Source organism: Clytia hemisphaerica, unplaced genomic scaffold (assembly GCF_902728285.1).
Source record: "Clytia hemisphaerica strain Z4C2 unplaced genomic scaffold, Clytia hemisphaerica genome assembly, whole genome shotgun sequence".
Taxonomy (NCBI): Eukaryota; Metazoa; Cnidaria; class Hydrozoa; order Leptothecata; family Clytiidae; genus Clytia; species Clytia hemisphaerica.
This window is the reverse complement of record NW_027104101.1, coordinates 4,427,359-4,447,334: the sequence shown is the minus strand read 5'-3', so window position 1 is coordinate 4,447,334 and position 19,976 is coordinate 4,427,359. Positions and strand designations below refer to the sequence as shown.

The 19,976-nt window shown below is 33.8% G+C and overlaps 6 protein-coding genes across 6 annotated transcripts; all 6 read left to right on the top strand.

The window, feature by feature from the left end:
• Window positions 1–1,417: 1,417 nt before the first annotated feature.
• LOC136812996 (zinc finger protein 493-like) lies at window positions 1,418–7,694 on the top strand. The gene is made up of 3 exons (XM_067069503.1): window positions 1,418–2,314; window positions 3,090–3,944; window positions 6,705–7,694. Exons 1-3 carry the CDS (start codon window positions 1,463–1,465, stop codon window positions 7,647–7,649), a joined length of 2,652 nt encoding a protein of 883 aa, XP_066925604.1. The 5' UTR covers window positions 1,418–1,462; the 3' UTR covers window positions 7,650–7,694.
• Window positions 7,695–8,310: 616 nt separating this feature from the next.
• Window positions 8,311–9,569, top strand: LOC136813172 (zinc finger protein OZF-like). Its single transcript, XM_067069703.1, has one exon. It carries the CDS (start codon window positions 8,347–8,349, stop codon window positions 9,481–9,483), a length of 1,137 nt encoding a protein of 378 aa, XP_066925804.1. The 5' UTR covers window positions 8,311–8,346; the 3' UTR covers window positions 9,484–9,569.
• Window positions 9,570–10,376: 807 nt separating this feature from the next.
• LOC136813170 (zinc finger protein 493-like) lies at window positions 10,377–12,502 on the top strand. The gene has a single exon (XM_067069702.1). The coding sequence runs from the start codon at window positions 10,746–10,748 to the stop codon at window positions 12,018–12,020; it is 1,275 nt and encodes a 424-aa protein (XP_066925803.1). The 5' UTR covers window positions 10,377–10,745; the 3' UTR covers window positions 12,021–12,502.
• Window positions 12,503–12,779: 277 nt separating this feature from the next.
• On the top strand, window positions 12,780–14,534 carry LOC136813165 (uncharacterized). The gene has a single exon (XM_067069697.1). The coding sequence runs from the start codon at window positions 12,811–12,813 to the stop codon at window positions 14,449–14,451; it is 1,641 nt and encodes a 546-aa protein (XP_066925798.1). The 5' UTR covers window positions 12,780–12,810; the 3' UTR covers window positions 14,452–14,534.
• Window positions 14,535–15,965: 1,431 nt separating this feature from the next.
• LOC136813174 (zinc finger protein OZF-like) lies at window positions 15,966–18,299 on the top strand. The gene is made up of 2 exons (XM_067069705.1): window positions 15,966–16,228; window positions 16,410–18,299. The coding sequence occupies exon 2, from the start codon at window positions 16,875–16,877 to the stop codon at window positions 18,051–18,053; it is 1,179 nt and encodes a 392-aa protein (XP_066925806.1). The 5' UTR covers window positions 15,966–16,228; window positions 16,410–16,874; the 3' UTR covers window positions 18,054–18,299.
• Window positions 18,300–18,413: 114 nt separating this feature from the next.
• On the top strand, window positions 18,414–19,879 carry LOC136813169 (zinc finger protein 501-like). The gene has a single exon (XM_067069701.1). It carries the CDS (start codon window positions 18,468–18,470, stop codon window positions 19,746–19,748), a length of 1,281 nt encoding a protein of 426 aa, XP_066925802.1. The 5' UTR covers window positions 18,414–18,467; the 3' UTR covers window positions 19,749–19,879.
• Window positions 19,880–19,976: the final 97 nt, after the last annotated feature.

Here is a 19,976-nt window from a genome sequence, read left to right as displayed (position 1 = left end):
CTGCTAAATGAGAGAAAAAAGTAGGGTAGAGAGGTCGTTTTTAAATTGTTAAATCTATAACTTTAGAAGAGGGAACTGAAGTTTTCTAAATAATTTTTACAGTAGATTCCGTTACGTAAGGTGTTTATATCACGTGTCACTATCAAACTTTGTCTTAAAGGTTACACCGGGTGCGCCACAAAAAAGTTTCCCTCTTTAAAAATAATTTTCTCAAAATCAAAAAATTTTAAAAGAACCATTCTTATTTCATTGGAAAGAAGAAAGATAAACTTAAATTTTGATAGGTCATTTATTAAATTCGATTCATTAGATCAAAAGTTATGCTTAATTGAATAAAAAAGTTGCTTTCAGAAAGTGCTCGAAAACGTTAAAAATCGACCTATCAAATCCTATCTTTCTTCTTTCAAATGAAATAGGAATGGTTCTTTTAAAATTTTTAGATTTCGAGAAAATTAGTTTTAAAGAGAGAAACTTTTTTGTGGCGCACCCGGTATATATTTTTACATAAGTGTTCCCGTTTCATATCAGACACATATTTCATATCTGGACAGTGTCTGCCTATTGTTATATATGCTTATATAAGCAAAAAAATGTTTTTCTTTTTCTCTTTCTGACCAATCTTGCACCACATCTGTGTCAATTCAATGTGAAAAAAGCTTGTGAATTAAAGTTGATGAGTAAGCAAACGATATCACTCTTATATTTAAAAACAAAACCTTTAATTCATCAATTTTGGTCTTTTATATGTAATTATTCCTTATTGTTTATTTTTGGACTTTTTCATTTTGTATATTTTATATAAATTTTGAATTTACAGCTTTTGAATGAATTTATACTGCTGACTGCTCCGAACCGTTACAAACTTTCCTAAGCTAGGTATACAATATTTCTTGAATGTGCCATAAGTTATTTTGTATTTGTTTGCAATTTATATTTGAAGTTTCAGCTGGACAGTCAAAATCTGAGGTTTGGAACTTACAAGATTTTCCTGAATTTGAAAAAAAAATTACTATTATAAAGTAAGATGACGTTCTTTCAATATTAATTTCAATCCTTGGTTTGTTTTGTTTATATCATGCTAATAATTGTCTATTTTTCTTTCAGATAAAATATGAAAAAAGAAAAAAAGTGAACCTGAAATATATGTGGATCATTGAAAGTGTATCTAATTCAAAATGGAGTAATTTATTGTGGTGGATGATAAGTATCTCGTGTTGAAATTGAGTTTGAATCCGGTGGCTTCTTAAAATCCAAATTTTGCGACCCAGCACGATCTGGATTTACACTAGGTGAATGACAGGGATGTGGTAAAGATTTTACATCTCTTAATATTTTACTTCTTTTCTTTCAGTCTAGAATTTGATTGCATGAAATTTACCTTTGTGAACAAAATATCTGTGTGTTCTTCGATTAACCCTGTGTAATAAAATTTTGTTTTTTTAGGATTATATTATCTACAAAAATGGATTTTTTGTTTGAAAACCTGTTTGTCAAAGAACATGCTGAGGGAACTAGAGAATCAGATATCCCAATAGAATTTTCATTTAGCATCAGAAAAGGTGACCAAGTTATTGGCACTTGTTGTTTGCAGCTAGAAAGCTTTCTCAAGAATATTGAGATCGGTGAAAATGAGAAAAACAAATTTTTCTTCAAGCCAAATCAACCTAAACCAAATTACAAGATTCTGCAGATGACTTCTGAGAAATGTAAAGATTGTGGTGAGTTCATTCCATTTGACAAAATTGAGGAACACCAAAATGAAGTTCACAAAGATTTACGACCTTTTGAGTGTAAGAAATGTGGTAAGATATTTAGACTGTTAGAAAGCCTCACAATTCATCAAAGAGTTCATGAAGAAAAGCCTCATAAATGTAATGAATGTGGAAAGAGCTATGTTCATAAACGCACCCTACAATGTCACATTAAAAAGGTCCACAAAGGATTCAATAAATTTCATTGTGAAGAATGTAGCATGTGTTACAGCGAGAAAAATGACCTTAAGAGGCATGTCGATGCAGTTCACAAAGGAATTTTACACCACTGTTGTGATTGTGGGAAAGCTTTTTCAAGGATGGATTATCTTAGACGTCATCGTCAGGTTACGCATGAAGGCACTCTATTCAACTGTGAGGTGTGTGGTAAAACATTTCCACGTAAGGATTATCTTGAACGACACCACATGATTACACATGAAGGAATTAAACCGTTTAAATGTAAGGAATGTGGAAAATCTTTTACAACAAAAGAAGGCTCAATAAAGCATCTGAATTCTGTTCACAATATAACGCTGGATGAAAATAATGGTTTAAAGGATTAAAGGATTGATTTAGAAGGGGAAATTTCCTGATATGTTGAAATTATTGTAAAATCTAATTCTTATAAGTGGAGTGTTTTATGTACACAATGTAGTTCAATGATTGTAATTTATCCTTTAACTTTGCTTCTAAATGGGAAACTTTATTCCATTCCAAGAAGATTCTTTCCACCCATCATGCTTATTCAAAACCCCCATCTTTTTTGTTGTTGGAGTAAAGGCCGGCGCAAATGCATCCAACATTTGATCCAACATAAAAGTGACGTCAATCTCATAAAATATGTTGGGTGAAAAGTTTGACGAGGATCAAACTTCATCCCACCATGATATCCAACATTTTTCTTAAAAAGTTGCAATTTTATGACTTGCGCAAATGAACCCAACATTTCATGCAACAATAATGTTGGATACATTTGATCCGGCCTTAATGATTCAGTGTTCCTAATAATCAATAATAATAAACAACCCCTAGCCCTATTCTGTTTCATTAAACTATTACATAACACTAATGGTATTCGTAGTATGCACCATTGCAACCAAACTTACAACCAAACAGCTAATTGGTTGCAAGTGATGTATTGACTAATATTTTACGCCACTTACAACCAATCAGCTGTTGGGTCAGTGATGTAATGTCAGAAGACATCGTAGTGGTGCATATCATGGATTTAACTCCCTGTTGAAATTACAAGTCAGTTCTATAATATCAAGTGGGATAATATGTAACGATACATCTTTTGGTTTACCGCTCTACCAATGATTATAATATATGATGATACATTTTCCCATTTCATTTTTTTCTAGGATAAAGATAAGAATTCAAAAAGTCAAGATGAATTATAGAATTGAGAATATCGGGATAAATACAGTGAGTGAAGATTCAGATTCAAAGACTCCAATCAAAATATCATTTGAGCTTACTAAAGAAGGCAAACGAGTTGGAACGTGTGAAATTGATATGGATAATTTACCAAGACTAGTTGAACTTGAAGATGAAGAACAAAAGAATAAGTTTGTTTTTAAACCTATTGGTCGTATACCAAAAAACAAAAAGTGCGAGGAGTGTGGTAAAATTTTTGGAAATCATTATAGACTTGCTGTGCATGTAGATACAGTCCATAAAGGTCTGAAGCCTTTTCAATGCGACGAGTGTGGCAAATGTTTTGGGCGAAAGTATGGTCTCAAACAACATCAACGGTCTCATTCGGGAAATAAGCCACATGTATGTACCGAGTGTGGGAAGTCATTTTTACATAGATCACGTCTTATAGCACATATAGATATCACTCACCGTGGGCTTCAACCTTTTAAATGTCAAGAATGTGGTAAAAATTATTCACAGAAAAATGATCTGAAGTTACATATACAGAGAGTACATAAAGGCATTAATCCAATTCAATGTAAGGAATGTGGTACACAGTTTTCACGGAAAGGGGAGCTTGACAAGCATCTGAAAAGCCATGAGGAACATCAACAGATTTTGCAAGTTTTACAGGAGAAAGCACCAGCCAGAGTTGAGGTAGTTGAAGCTGCTGAAGATGAGGAGGAAGAATGGATAAGTGGATCTGAAGAAGAAGAATCCGAAGAAGAATATTCAACCATTGATAATAATTGGGATAAAATTATAGGATGAATATAAGAACACGTTCACACGCTAGGGTTCTATTTCGCTCCGAAACGAAATAAAGCTATTCTAGCTTCTATTGGTTTACGTCACTGCTAACCAACTGGCGTTTTGGACCAAAACAGAAACCGTTAACCATAGCCTTTTAATTCGCATTTCCCGAAACCATTAGTCTCTTCTGACCTCCTATCTGTATAGCAGAAATATTGTGCTTTTGTACAATTTTTTTACATACAGTTGACTCTCTCTAATTCGATTTACAAGGGAAAGAGAATTTTCTTCGAATTAGAAAAATCTCGTTCCGATATTTTACCGATATTTTAAAATATTACGGAAAAATCTCGGAACTTGTAAAATATTTCTCGTATTGCACTCGAAGTCATGCGATAACTAGTACTAATTCAAATGGTTCTCTAATTCGAAGAAAATTCTCTTTCCCTTGTAAATCGAATAAAAGAGAGTCAGCTGTATGTAAAAAAATTTTCCAGTTGAGGGGACCTATGTTTTAGATCGAATCACAGAAAGGTTTGAACTACAGAAGATCGAATAAGAGAAAGTTGACTGTTTGTTTCTTTTAACTATTGAATACTCAGCTTTATTAATCCCAGACCTAATTTAAATCATCTATGTTGTCTTGAGAATCTTGATTAGGCTTGTTTCATTTACTCCTTTTTGATTTGATTTTGATGTTTATTTCTTACTCCAAATTTATTGAATATTAGTTTATGCGAAATGCAGATGTCATTTATTTCAATAAATATTCCCACGGCTTCCAGTATATCGTTAGGGAACACCATTTTGAAACAGTGTTTTTGGGGCAGGCCTATTATTCAGTTATTCAGATTTTAATTAAATTATACTGACTACTATTCTGCTAATAGCGAGTTTATGTATTTACACTTTTGAGGACGGTAGAGTGACTGAAGCGATTTGGAATAGCCCGCAATTCTGACCCGCAAAATCGAGGACGGTAAAAGTTCTGATTTACCGTTGTCCTCAGTCAGTCAAAACGTAGTCAAATTAGAACCTTACCGTCTCCGTCGCAGAAGAACACACATAGACATACATAAACTCGGTATTTTATCCTACTCCCTCTTTTGAAACTCAATGAAATGTATTTGCGGGGTATCTTCACTCACTTTTTAAAGTCTTTACTGAATATATCCTTATTAGAAATTATCATCCCTTTTTAAAATTTTGTTCTATTTATTTTCAGAGGTAAAGAAAAGTTATTCTAAAAATAAAAATAAAAATGGATTTTCAACTTGAAAATCTAATAATCACTGTTGAGGTCATTTCACGACTAGATTCACAACTGGAATTAATTTTACCAGTTGATAATATAGCTCACTCCTGGCTGCTGGCTTCTTGGTGACTTTAAAGGATAAAGATGCACCATTTCCTTTGGCTTTGTCGTTTTTTTACTTTCTTTGACTATGTTATTTGAGATTACAAAAGATAGCATTAAAATGGGTACATGTCAGCTTTCTATTGGAAATTGACTTCATGGCGTCAAACTTACATTTATACAGAACAGAATGATTTTGTGTTCAAGACTTTCAAGTCAACCAAAACTCGAAGACAAAACACACACAGGAAGGATTGATTGTGATGTATGTGGTAAAACGTTTTCCACTAATGGTATATTAAAAAGGCAAAATGATGCAGTCTAATTGGGTATAAAACCATTCCAATGTGAAGAACGTGGTAAATGTTTTGCACGAAAGGCGGACCTTGAAAAACACAAATTTACTGACACTTGAAACAAACCACGTGTATGCACCGAGTGTGGGAAGTCGTTTTAAATGTCTAGAATGTGGTAAGAATTATTCATAGAAAAATGATCTAAGATTACATGTACAGAGACAACATAAAGGAATAGATCCATTAAAAGGAGTGTGGTGCACAGTTTGCACGGAAATGCTTAAATGCATGAGAAGAGTCACAAAGAATATCAGCATGCTTTTCAGGCTCAGAATCAAGAATCAAGCGGGTGAAAGAAAAGGAGGTGCTAATTCAGGTGGTAAGTTAACAAGCTCAAGAACAGGATATGAGTGTACAGTTTGTGGTGAACAGTTTTCAAGAAAAAGAGAGTTTAACAAGCATCAAAGGAGTCACGAGGAACAAGAAATTGTTGTTGTTGTAGAGGAGGAGGAGGACGAAGAATGAATTAATAGTTCTTCTTCAGATGAGGAAGAAGAATCTGAGGAATAGTATTCAACAATTAATAATAATTGGGATTAAATCTTTTGATAAGTTTTTGCTTTTCGACCTCGAGATCTTCCACTTTCTTAATCCATTTTTCTGTCCGCTTGAACTATCTATTCACTATAAGTTTGGCTTAGTGTCATTATTAGTTTGGCCCGATGTCATTTGAATAATCTTTATCAAAGTTGGTTTGCAATTATGGTTTGAAAGAAGCCATTACCCAGACAATAACTAACTAATCTTTAGGGGAAGTCTTCTCATCAAAATTTTAGTAATTTCATTTTGAACAACGGTCTTCAACTGCAAAATCAATTCTGACAGTCTTTTGACTTCTAAACTATTTTCTGAACTTCGCAAAATTAAATTTTGAAATTTTACAAGGCATCTCGCCAGTTCATTAAACAATTTCTATGAGAGCATTATGATTTTTTGAGCTTTTCATATTTTTGAGCTTTTTTTATACAGTGTTATTAAAACGGCACCTCTCCAAGCTTAAAATTCTCGTTAAGTTTTTAATTTTCAGTTTGTTTTTATAATAATGAACTAAAATAATTCAAGGAACTGTTTTTAATTCTCATTTATTTCTTTTTAGAGAAAATTATTCAAAAGTATCAAAATACAGAGAAAAAAAGATCAATAATGAATTTCCAACTTGAAAATTTGATTATCAAAGACGTCGATTTAGGGCTTGAGTCATCAATTATACCTTTCAAATTATCATTTGAGATTACCAGAGATGGCAAGAAAATGGGATCATGTCAGCTATCAATTGTAAATTTACTCAATCAGGTACAACTTGAAGATGTACATAAAAATGATTTCGTTTTTAAGCCTTATGTAGAAAGAAAAAAAGGCGGAAAAGGAAAACCGGAGTGTGATATTTGTGGTAAAACATTTTGGGATAGTCACAAGGTAAGAAAGCACAAGAATGCGGTCCATCTTGGTATAAAACCTTTCAAATGTAATGTTTGTGGTAAAGCTTTTGCTGATAACGATCTTCTTAAAGGACATAAACAGACTCACCAGAAGGATAAGAGGCATAAATGCAATGAATGTGGGAAATCTTTTGTAGCTAGAATTCGACTTCAATCACACATAGATATCGTCCATAAAGACCTCATCCCATTTCAATGCCAAGAATGTGGTAGAGCATATTCCACAAAATACGATCTGAATAGACATGTTAATGTTGTTCATAAAGGTGTTAAAGTACATGAGTGTGAAGAATGTGGGGAACGTTTTGGTACAAAATGGGAAATCAATAAACATATTAAAAATCATCAAGAGAAAAGGCCAGCTACTCATTCACAATCTTCCGTCCTCAAAGATTCATCTACTTCAAACTCGACTACAAAATTTGATTGCAACGTATGCGGTGCTTATTTCGTTAGGAAAATTGAGTTAGATAAACATCGGAGAAGTCATGAAGAAGAACATCAACCCAATACTCAGGAGCAAATCGAAGAATCCTTAAATATGGAACAAATTAGTAGCTCCAACTAGTTGGAAAGTTCGGATAGAGAATGTTCAACGATTGATAAAAATGGAGATCAATTCCTTGAATAGAAATTAGGCTTTTCCAATTCAGAAACATATTGTTCTACTTTCGGTTAGATGAGTCTATTTGGTCATTTAATAGCTAAACCATTTGACTGGTCAAAGGTTTCAAAGCAATCACAATAATTAGGCTAATCTAATCTAACAAAACTGGGCAACGACTGAATTGGTAAAGCCTTTATTCTTTAGTATCAATTTCTTTTCATTTGTGCTGCTCTTTTGATTTGTTTTTCCCTTCAGCTATGCATCAGAATGCTGTTGGTCTCAAGCCTTTTCAATGTAATGTTTGTGGTAAATCATTTTCACCTTTGAAAATATTATAACGGTCAGCTTCAGTGAAACAATTCTTCTCCTAGCTTTGTTTGCACAAGAACACGAGATATTGGAAGAACTAGTAGGGCTATAGGCAAATAGAATTCTACAAAGAATTTTGCAACGAAAATAGACCAAACGCGTATTTTGTATAAGCAAATGAAACAATTGCATAATTTGATTTTTCCTTTGTTCGAGAAAATACAATTTCCTCAGGAAGCACGGTTGATTTAATGCGGTTTGCGTTTTCTGGATAATACTGCATGCACTAATTTTTTTCTTTTTTTTCTTCAGAGATAATAATAAAATCAAAATAAAGAAATAATCAAATATGAATTTCCAACTTGAAAACTTGATTATCAAAGATGTTGATTCAGGGGTTGAATCGTCAATTATACCATTCAAATTATCATTTGAAATAATCAAGGATGGCAAGAAAATGGGTACTTGTCAGCTTGCTATTGGTAATCTTCTCAACCGAGTTCAACTTGGAGACACACAACAAAATGATTTCCTATTTAAGCCCTTCGAAGAAAGGACCAAGGTTTCACAAGTTAATGGGATTGGTGGAAAAGAGTGTGAAGTTTGTGGTAAAGTCTTCATCAATAATTACAGGCTAACAATGCATCAGAATGCTGTACATCTTGGTCTTAAGCCATTTCAATGTAATGTTTGTGGTAAGTCATTTTCACGGAGAGCTGGTCTTAATAGCCACAAACAAATTCATGATGAAGAAAGAAAGTTTAAATGCACAGAGTGTGGAAAGACCTTTGGGGCGAAGAATCGACTTCAAGCTCATATAGATATTGTCCATAAAGATCTGATTCCATTTCAATGTCATGAATGTGGTAGAGCTTATTCAGCAAAAGGAGACCTTACCAGACACATTGATGTCGTTCACAAAGGTGCTAAACCTTATGAATGTGAATGGTGTGATGAACGGTTTGGTAGAAAATGGGAGCTTTATAAACATGTCAAAGTCAAGAAGCATGAAGGTACACCAAAGAAACCACCAGTCCCAAAAACAGTGTACAAGAAAACTGCCCCTAGAGATTTACGTCCTCATAAATGTGACGAGTGTGACAGATCATTTGCACATCGGCACCGTCTTTTAGCACACGTTCAAAGGAATCATAGAGGGTTAGAGCCGTTCAAGTGTCATGAGTGTGGTAAGAGTTATTCTCAGAAAAATGATCTTAAGCGACACATTGAAGGAGTTCACCAAGGCATTATCCCGTATCAGTGCTCAGAATGTGGTGCTCAGTTCGCCAGGAAAAGAGAATTCGACAAACACCAGAAGAGTCATGAGGAGCCTGAAGAGATTGAAGAGCAACCAGAGTATCAGGAGGAAGTTGTGGTTCAGGGCCAAGACGAGGATGAGGAATGGATGGATGGATCTGATGAAGAGTCAGATGAAGATGAAGAATATTCGACAATCGATAATAATTGGGATAAAATTATTGGATGAATAATGAATATTAAAGCCCAGGTAAAAGTAATTTGTAAATAAGTTGTTGTTTCAGAACTTTCAATACAAATAGCTCTTCATGTAGTGCTAATGGCCGCCATACACACCCTGTAATAACGTGCTACGTACTACATTAAAGAAGTCCACTGTAAAGTGTCATGTTTGTGGTAATGTTTTACAAGATATATTTATCAACACTACCCTCTACGAAATGAATGGTAATGACTTTATTAACACATTTTAGAACTTTTTATTATTAGACCCGTCGTGTTTATTCTTTCCATTTTGTCTTACTATGATTTATTAATGTATGTTTATTTCAAATTTTATTCTTAGTTTTTAGGTGCTCAATGATTAGTATATTATTGTCTAGGTATTGTAAGTTAACAATATACTATTGTATAACTTGTTCTTCCTTTGTGTCTTGTCCGATCCCAACCTTTTGACGGGGGTTCTTTTTCATTGTCTGCTTTGGTGTTCAATCCATCACATGGATATCCCGTTATTTGAATTTAAAGGTTTTGTTTTTACATGAGAGTGATATCGTTTGCTTACTCATCAATTTTTCACAAGCTTTTTCACATCGGTTTGACACGGATGTGGAGCAAGATTGGTCAGAAATAGGAAAAGAAAAACAATTTTTGTTTGTATCAGCATAATATAGACAATAGGGAGACACTGTCTTGGTATGAAACATGTGCCTGATATGAAACGGGAACACTTATGTAAAAATAAATCCTTTAAAAGTATTCATTTTCTTTCAAATACATTACGTTCTAAAATAATTGCCTTTCGGCTGCAGTTTTCGGTGAGTGGTTAACTAATAGAAAGTCCTTATAAGGAATTTATCGTTTCGTTGAAATTGATTAAGTTATATTTTTCTTTTTAGAGATGCTAAAAAAGAATAAAGAAAAAAATGAAAAAAGAATTTTGGAATTCGAAATTGAAACATGTTTATAAACAAAGAATGGTTAACGATTCCACTGTATTAGATATTACAATCCATCTCAGCTCACCATGGAATATGTTAATGTCAAGTGTGTGGTAAATCATTTTCATGGTTAATTTTGATAATGAAGTGTACGAGGGTTCTTTTTGTTTTACGAGTTAGTGATCTTGCTTTAAATCTAATATCCCTGTAGACGATTATTCTCCAAACTCTAATCGAAACTCTCAAATTTTATACATTTCGTTAACTTCAATTTAAAGCTCCTTGTAATTCATTTTATATGGGTTTAGATAGCTTTGAAAAATAAAAGAAAATGAGTTATTCAATTAACAATGTCTTTATGAAAACAGTGACCGAGCATAATGGTGGATCAAGCATTTCGATGCAATTCTCCTTTGATATTCGTAAAGAAAGTCAAATTATTGGCACTTGTTTTGTTTCCATGGATGATATACTGAGCCGTGTCCAATTAGGAGATGATTTAAAAAATGATTTTTTGTTCAAACCAAAAAATGAGATCTTTATGAAAGAAAATGAAACCGAAAAGCATCAATGTGATGATTGTGGAAAAGCTTTTCAAAGAAATATTGAACCTCAGAATGATACCAATCTCATAAGTATCGAACAATCTCAATGTCAAGAAAGTGGTAAATCATTTTCACGGCAAGAAACTCACATTTCACATGCTGCTTCGCACGCTCCTAACAAATCGAACGACAGCATTGATCGGGATAATTTATTGGCTCTCAAACAAAATGTTTATTTGCAAACTGATAATGCTTTTTGCAACCCTCTACCACCTCAATATGAAGAAAGTGCTGTAAGTATTCTTCCACGGAATAACGACCTCAAAAGGCACACTGATTATAGTTCTTGTGAAGTATTTGAAAAATCGTTTTCAAGCAAAAGAATTGCCCAAGATACTATTCGTAAAAGGATAACATACGAGCATAAGGCATTGTATAGTGAGGTTTTTGGAGAAAGTTTTGCAGAAAACGAACCCCTTAACACACAAAGTATTGAAATCGATTCTCTAAGTCAACATAGAGAAGAAGAACAAACGATATCCAGGGAGCCAGACTTTATAAAATATGTAAAAGCAATTACTAATGCACCTGGGTCTCTTTTAAGTGATAAAGGTTCAGAGGAGAATTTTAAATGTGAAGAATGTGGAAAGAGCTTTAAAAAAGAAAATGAGCTTTCAGAGCATATATTGATTCACAAACCCAAGAAATGTCAGGTATGTGGTGAAATCTTTGGCGAGGAAAGTGATCTTTCAGACCATTTATTGACTCATGAAATGAAAAGGTTTAAATGCCATGTTTGTGGAACATATTTTACAAATGGACACAGTCTTTCGTTGCACATATTGACTCACAAGACGAGTCCGTTTAAATATCAAGAATGTGGGAAAAGTTTTCCAAGTGAAATTGATCCGTCCAAGCACTTATCTACGCAAGAGAATAAACCTTTTCAATGTATGGTATGTGGTGTTTGTTTTGCAAGAAAAAATGTTCTTGATATACATTTGATCACTCATAAAGGGATTCCCATTACCCCACTTGACGATGATGAATTCCCTCCATGAAATGAATGCCAGGTTTGTGGAATACGGTTTGCAAGAAAATGTTCTGGATATGATTTACGTTTGATCAAACGACCATGAATTTTAACTGCCTCTGTGATGATAATTGTGATGATAATACACCCCTGTCTCAGTGACCTAGTGTGAACTTTTTAGCCGGTGGGGATAAAATGAAGAGACTGAATGCCAATTGGGATTGAAAATCTCATATTTTAAATCAGTGAGAATTCAAAAAGTGGCCTATTCTTCCGAGTGAGTAAAGGTCCCACCAGGTCTGTGACACGGGGCTGTAATGATGGACTCCTTCAATAAATTATGTGTTTTACAAGATCAGTGTTTTAGAGTTTTTGTTTTCTACAAATTTTAAAATGATACTTAAAAAACTTTGCGATGTTTATAGTATTTTTTATTGTATTCGAGCCTGATAATATATTTCAATTGATGTTTAAAAGAAACACCCTTTAAATCTATATGCATTTCAGGATTTTCAGGGATCTTGCTCATTCAAGAATGTTTTTTGTTTATAGCATTTTTTCTTTACAACTGAAGTCCGTTCGCTCTAAATGTGCACGCTCTATTACTATAGTACGAAGGCTACTCCCCAGAGAGACTGGCGTGATCTTTAGCAAAAGACAATGGCAACTTAAGGCGAATGGTTCTTCAGTTTTAGCTAATAGTATTATCTTTAAGTTTTTCATTGGTCTCAATCTGATTTGTGTGTTCGTTCTATTCTAACATGTTTTTTTGTTTACTTTTAGATTAGATAAAAAAAAGGAAATAAAATAAAAGAAAAATGAGTAATTTTACAATTGAAAATTTGAATATCAAAACATTTGGAGCAGTTTTTGGTTTTTCATTTGACATCAAAATCAATGAAAACGTGATCGGTTTTTGTGATATATCCATTGAAAATGTACACAATCAATCACATGTTCGAGCAAATGGTGTGGACTTTACGTATTATCCAAACTGGACTTTGAGTTCAGCGAATCGATTTTCAGGTGGTGAATCTGAACAGTTGAACTTGCCACCTGTTCAAAGCATTATCCATAGGCAAGGAGCTGCGTCTTTTAGTTCCCCACAAACAAACGGAATTGAGCCAACTGTAATCAGGAATTACACTGCAGAGAATCATATTCAGTTTCAAAAAACAGCCAACGAGCATTCTTATAATCCTTTACTTTTTCCTTTACCTGGCGAAACACAAGGTAGCTCATTACAAAGTGGGGCATATGCGTCTGTTCAAAAAGAACCATCTACTTTAAATGTCAATATAACTAACGTTGCTAAGAAAACTGATAAGGAAAAAAGGGATAAGTGTATCCCATGCACGCAATGTTCAAGATTATTTTCTTCCGATTCTCGTTTGATTTTACACATAAAAGCTGTTCACGAAAAATCCAACAATCCGTCAGAGAAAGTCAAAAGGGAACCTAAAGAATACAAATGCCAAGAATGTGGTAAAACCTTCACTGGCTCTCGTAGACTTAAAGATCATCGAAATTCAGTTCATCTCAACTTGAAACCTTTTGAATGTCAGGAATGTGGTAAATGTTTTGCTAGGAGAGATAATTTTGCAAAACATCAGAGAATCCACACAGCAAATAAAGCACATAAATGCGAGGAGTGTGGGAAAACATTTTCACAAAAATCTGTCATGCAAGGACACATAGATAGAGACCATAAGGGGTTACAACCGTTCAAATGCCAGGAATGTGGTAAGTGCTATTCGCAAAGGTATGATCTTACTAGACATGAAAATATTGTTCATAAAGGACTAAAACCATATAAATGTCAAGAATGTGGTAAAACATTTTCACGAAAACCTGATCTTAAAAATCACGAAGATGTAGTCCATAAAGGAGTTAAACCATTTAAATGTAAAACGTGCGGTGATGCTTTTTCAAGCAGAGGCGATTTATTCAGTCATAAAAATATTCACAAAGAAATTTCAGCAGCAGTAAAAACATCCTCAAAACGAAGTTCGTCTGCGGCGAACAAAGTGATGACAAGAAAAATACAGACAAGAACATCAAAATCAATAACAAAAATCAAAAGAAAAGTACCCAAAAGATCATTAAAAGTAAAGATAAAATTATCAAAAATAAAATTAAAATCAACAGCAATTGACGATTCAAAAACGATTCTAGGCGATTCTAAAGAGACAATAACAACAACCCAACAAGAAGCAACGGCACCACCACAAGTGATTATTATAGATGACCTACAAGACGAAACGTCCGCGAATCAAATCTTGCCAGAAACAACAACGTTGACCGTATATCAACAAGCAGCAACTGAAAATTCTAAAGAGACAACATCAGTGAGAGACCTTCAAGTAATAGAGACAACACCACAACACAAGCAACAGAAGATTCAACAACAACAGAGGATTCAACAACAACAACACCATCTCCAACACAAAATACACTAGAGGTAGCAAGTTGACATTTCAAGTTTGTTTTCCGAGTGTTCAAAGACAAAGTTTGTCTGTAATGATTTTGACCAGTTCTGAGTTCTGATGGATCAAGAAGGCTGTCAAGTCGGAAACAGAAGTTGGAACAAACTATTATAGCACCAGTGACATTATATGGGTTTTGAAACTTTTTTTAGCGATGCGTGATATGTTATTAGCGAGGTTAAGCAAGTGTTTATTTAGACCGTTCAATGCAATATCGTAGGCCTGTACATAAGATTTCAATTTCGCATTGTTTGCTTTGGCAAGTTATGTACTTTACGGTCAAAATAAACCCGTGCTTAACCTCGCTATTGGCTTTATATTTGAGCAAATAGCGTTGTTTTTGGACCTACCTCCGGGTACCCCGGTTCGTCCGTCCGTTCGTCTGTTACTAGCTTTTCTCGAGATTGGCTACTTAGTTTTTTCTGATTTTTGGCTCAAAGATGCAAAATGGCAATGGCCAAAATGTGACGGAGCCCGATCGGAAATCGCCTCCTCACCATCAAGCATGTTTCAATTTTCAATAAAATTGATTTTTGAAGCCGGAACTATTTTAAAATCGCCGAAACAACCTTATTTTCGCCGGAAAGACAGTATTTCTTGAATTTCTCGAGCTGTACTTTATATTTTTTTATGAAATTTTGCATACAGATGCAAAATGACAATACCTAAAATGTGACGGAGCCCGATTTTCAAAAAACATTTTTTTCCGGCCGAAAATGCCGGAACTGTGCCGGAAAAACATAGTTTTTTCTGATTATTTGCAGAAAGATGCGTATTCGCAATGCTCAAAACATGGCCGAGTTCGATTTTTGGGAAAAAATATTTTCCGGTTGAAAATGCCGGAAATCGCCGTTTTTGCAGATTTTCATTGGATTTTTTTCTTATATTTCTATGTTTTTCACTTAAAACATTATTGATAACAATGCTCACCATCAAGCATGACTGATTTTTGTGACCAGAACTTTCTATTTATTTTTTCCCTACAACCCTTCCCTCTCCCCCCATCAACGATCAATGATGAATTTATTGCGTTATGCATTTTCGCTAAACGCTATATTTTCTGACTGACTTTTTTCATTTTTCTCCTGGCATTGCTATCTAACTTTCATCATCAGGTATGTCCATTCAGCATCTAGCTTGTTTTTGTATATTTCACTGTTTATTAACATGTTTATATATTTTTTAAGTTTGCTCTAGGTACTTTAATTTTTTTAATTATCAATTTTAGCATTAATATAGTATTTATTCCAGTCTATTCATTAATATAACACATCAATAGTTTTTAATGTTTTAATATAATTATATCGGTTGATAAAGCTTTAGTCTTGGCCATTAGTTGGTCAAATTTTACTAACCCTCAAATTTATAAATCATGCCATCGAAGTTTTATATTTTATATTGATAATCTGCTAACAGACAAAACCAAAAAATCAACTTTTCCATCTGAGACGATATATGTTAACCATTTCTTTAATCTATATATTTTCAGCAAAAATATAATAAGAAAATATTACATTGATAAAATGATCATTACTGTCGATTATGTATCAATTACAAAACTGACGGAAGAAAAAGTTGCACAACTGTTGAAGTTTTCATTTGATATTGGGATAATGATCAAGTGATTGGAAAGTGCCATACCTCTATAGACAATATTGTCAAAGGTCTGGAGATGGCAGATGATCAGAGCAACGATTTCTTAATCAAACCAAAATTACAACCGTAAAAAACGACATGAATGTAATGAGTGGTGTAAGGCTTTTTCAAAGCCATCAAACCAAAAATGACAACTGACATTAAGGTAATGCGTGTGGTAAGACTTTTTCAAAGCCATCAAACCAAAAATGACAACTGACATTAAGGTAATGCGTGTGGTAAGACTTTTTCAAAGCCATCAAACCAAAAATGACAACTGACATTAAGGTAATGAGTGGTGTAAGGCTTTTTCAAAGCCATCAAACCAAAAATGACAACTGACATTAAGGTAATGCGTGTGGTAAGACTTTTTCAAAGCCATCAAACCAAAAATGACAACTGACATTAAGGTAATGCGTGTGGTAAGACTTTTTCAAATCCATCAAACCAAGCATGACAACTGACATGAAGGTAATGCGTGTGGTAACAGGTTGTAAGACTTTTTCAAAACCATTTAATCTGACCTAACATCAAGATAAAGTTCTTCTTGGTATAAAACCTTTCGAATGTATGATTTGTGGTCGAGCATTCAAAAGAAAACGAATTCTTACTTCTTCTTATGTAAAGAATGTAGAAGCACATTTCCATATAAACATTCCTTAAAATGGCATATTAAAACAACTTTTATCAGTTTCAAACCATTTATATAGCCTTGTTTTCCTAACATTTTTCTTCTTCTCTTTATAGACTAGACGAGCAAAATGAATTTTGAAATAGAAAATATTAAAACAAAATCATTGTCGGAGGCAGTCTTTGGATTTTCATTTGATATCAGAATCGATGAGAATGTAGTTGGATCATGTGACTTAGCAATTGAAAACATACATAGTCAATTGGATCTTCGCTCGAATGGTAGTCGCTTTACCTACATACCCAATTGGGCATTTCAAACAGCAAATAGATTCTTTAATGTTGCTCGCGAAATGAATTTCCCGTTTGTAACGAATGGACAAGAAATTGCGTTGAGAAATCTTCATGTTGACAATCACCAAGTTGAATCAAATGAAATGGAACCAACTTATTCTACAAGAACTGGGATTTACCAAAGTAGTATTACAGAACCAGATTTTTCTACAAGACCTGAAACTCACAAAAGTCATAGTGTTGTACATGCAAAGGATTTAAATTCTACAAGTTTTCCACTCACCAGCGAGGGACAATCTTGCTCAACAATAACTCATACTTCTCACACAAACCAAGAAACATCTTCGTCTCATGAAAGTTCGGTTACCGTAGAAATTGAGCCATCTAGTATTTCACAGATGCAAAAACCGAACAAAAAAGATAGATGCTTGTGCGAAAAATGTCCGAAAACGTTTGCTTCGAAATATCATTTACAGAGACACATAAAAGTGGTTCATGATAAAGTCAAAGAATTTGAATGTAAGGAATGTGGTAAGTATTTTGCATTAAAGAGTGATCTAAGAAGACATACCCAGTCTGTTCATGAAGGTCTCAAATCGTTTCAATGCGTAGAATGTGGGATGGCATTTGGACGAACGCATCACCTGAAGAAACATCAATTGACGCATACAGGTCTTAAGCCCTTTCAATGTAATGAATGTGGTAAGCTCTTTACAGACAGTTACAGTTTGAAAATGCATAAAGCTTCACATAGTGGTAATAAACCTCACAAGTGTGGTGAGTGTGAAAAGTCCTTTTGCTATATTGGCCAACTGAAACTACACATTGATATCACTCACAAGGGTCTTCAACTGTTCAAGTGTCAAGAATGTGGTAAATCCTATTCACGTAAAGTTGACCTCACAAAGCATGTGGATAATATTCATAAGGGTGTCGTATATCCTTGTAAACAATGTGAAAAGACGTTCAAAAACAAAAGAAATCTTATACTTCATCAAAAGAAAATGCATAAATGAAATATTTTGAAATTGTGTTTTTCATCGACTAAGAGCTCAGAAAACATCCATTTCTGGATTAGCAAAGGGTATTATCGGAGACGATATTTATCTTTTAAGTTCTGTAGTGGTTTGCTTTTCACTTTATCAAAATTACAATTCGAGTTTCGGAAAGGGTAATTTTCTTTGCTATTTTTTTTATTCTTGTTTATAAGGTGTATTATATTTATTTTTACTAACAACTTATTTTTACCTTTTTTTACTAAAGTAGTTTGTTTTGCTTTTGTTTTTTTGTCAGTAGTCCTGTTATGGCCCTAATAATATCAAGTCCGTTTTTTGCAAGATCATAACGCGTCATATTGACCAAATTGAGCGTGAATTTTGAAAGTTTAAAATTCAACCCTCGCTTCTTTTAGGTTAAAGAAAATAAAGAAAATGGATTTTGGAATTGAAAATTTAAAGATAAAAGCATTTGGTAAAATCTTGGCATTTTCGTTTGATATTAGAATTAAAGGAAATAGAGTCGGGTTTTGCGATATTTCAATCGAAAATATAAATAGTAAGTTGTGCTTTGGTGAGCACGGAAGTATCTTTACATACAAGCCAGATAAGGAAGTCGTTACCACAAACAGTGCACCAAAAGTTTCTCAAGAGTTATATTTGCCCTGTGTAATCAATGAACATGGAATCTCTGGTAGAAATAGAACTAAATCAGTTGACATTGCATCTGATCAAGAGTTGAATTTGCCTTCTGTAATTAATGAGCAGGACAAAGCATCGAGTAATCAACCTGGAAGAAATAGAACTAAATCAGATGACATTGAATCTGATCGAGAGTTAAATTTGCCTTGTGTAGTTGATGAGCAGGACAAAGCCTTGAGCAATTTACCTGATAATAATAGAACCGACCTAAATGAAATTGTATCTGTTTTGACTCAAAGTAATAATAGTTTGAATCCTGTACACGTACCTCTAACACGTGAAAATGTTGCGAGTTCATCAAGCCAATGTCATGAAAATGTTGCTAGTTCTCCAAGCCAATGTCAAAAAGATATTACCAGTTCTACAAGCCAATTCCAAGGAGAAGAAGTAATGATACCCGAGGAAGAATCAAATAAATCAGAAATTGAGGAAATAAATAGCAAATCATCAAATCCGACTAAAAAAACGAAAAAACGAAAACGCTTCCATTGTGAGAAATGCGACTCTTTGTTTACCTCGAATTCAGATTTAAGAAGACACGTAAAAATTGTTCATGATAAAATTAAACGATACCAATGTGATGATTGTGATAAAACGTATGCACTCAAAGGTGATTTGAATAGACATACAAATGCTGTTCATAAGGGTATTAAACCATATCAATGTAATGTTTGTGAGATGTCGTTTGCACGAAAGGCGCATCTGACGAACCATCAAATGGTACATACAGGTATAAGACGATTTCAGTGTAACGAATGTGGACAGCTAACAAATGACAAATTTCATTTGAAAAAACATCAAATGACACACAGTAGAGAAAAGAAATTCGAATGTAAGGAATGTGGTAAATCATTTGCACTCCAATGTTACCTCAAGACGCATCAAACTATTACTCATAGCACTAATAAAGATTTCCAATGCAAGGAATGTGAGAAATCGTTTGCGTGTAAGAGATATCTCGTCAAACATCAACGAATTCACAAAACAAAAGAACCAACTTCTTCAAATATATAATGATAATAAAGTCTATTCGCTTTAAGCTTGGACTCTGCTACCATGTGGAAACCAGCCCCAAGGGAATTACTATAATTACACTTTAAAGTGAATTGACTTCAGTAACCTTTCAATAAAAAGATTATTTTTAATTTTTTTTTGCTTCACTGATTTTCTACCATTCTATTTGCCTTCTTCCTCAATTACTCTTGTCTGCCGAATAGACGCCCCCTCCCCCCGCTCTTATTA

Excerpts from the sequence above, each read along its gene's own strand:
- LOC136812996 (XM_067069503.1), top strand. The coding sequence starts at position 1,463 with ATGGATTTTTTGTTTGAAAACCTGTTTGTCAAAGAACATGCTGAGGGA. Across the intron at positions 2,315-3,089 it reads AAAATAATGGTTTAAAGGAT|ATACATTTTCCCATTTCATT; the intron begins TAAAGGATTGAT and ends TAATATATGATG. Across the intron at positions 3,945-6,704 it reads ATTGGGATAAAATTATAGGA|GAACTGTTTTTAATTCTCAT; the intron begins TGAATATAAGAA and ends AAATAATTCAAG.
- LOC136813172 (XM_067069703.1), top strand. The coding sequence starts at position 8,347 with ATGAATTTCCAACTTGAAAACTTGATTATCAAAGATGTTGATTCAGGG.
- LOC136813170 (XM_067069702.1), top strand. The coding sequence starts at position 10,746 with ATGAGTTATTCAATTAACAATGTCTTTATGAAAACAGTGACCGAGCAT.
- LOC136813165 (XM_067069697.1), top strand. The coding sequence starts at position 12,811 with ATGAGTAATTTTACAATTGAAAATTTGAATATCAAAACATTTGGAGCA.
- LOC136813174 (XM_067069705.1), top strand. The coding sequence starts at position 16,875 with ATGAATTTTGAAATAGAAAATATTAAAACAAAATCATTGTCGGAGGCA.
- LOC136813169 (XM_067069701.1), top strand. The coding sequence starts at position 18,468 with ATGGATTTTGGAATTGAAAATTTAAAGATAAAAGCATTTGGTAAAATC.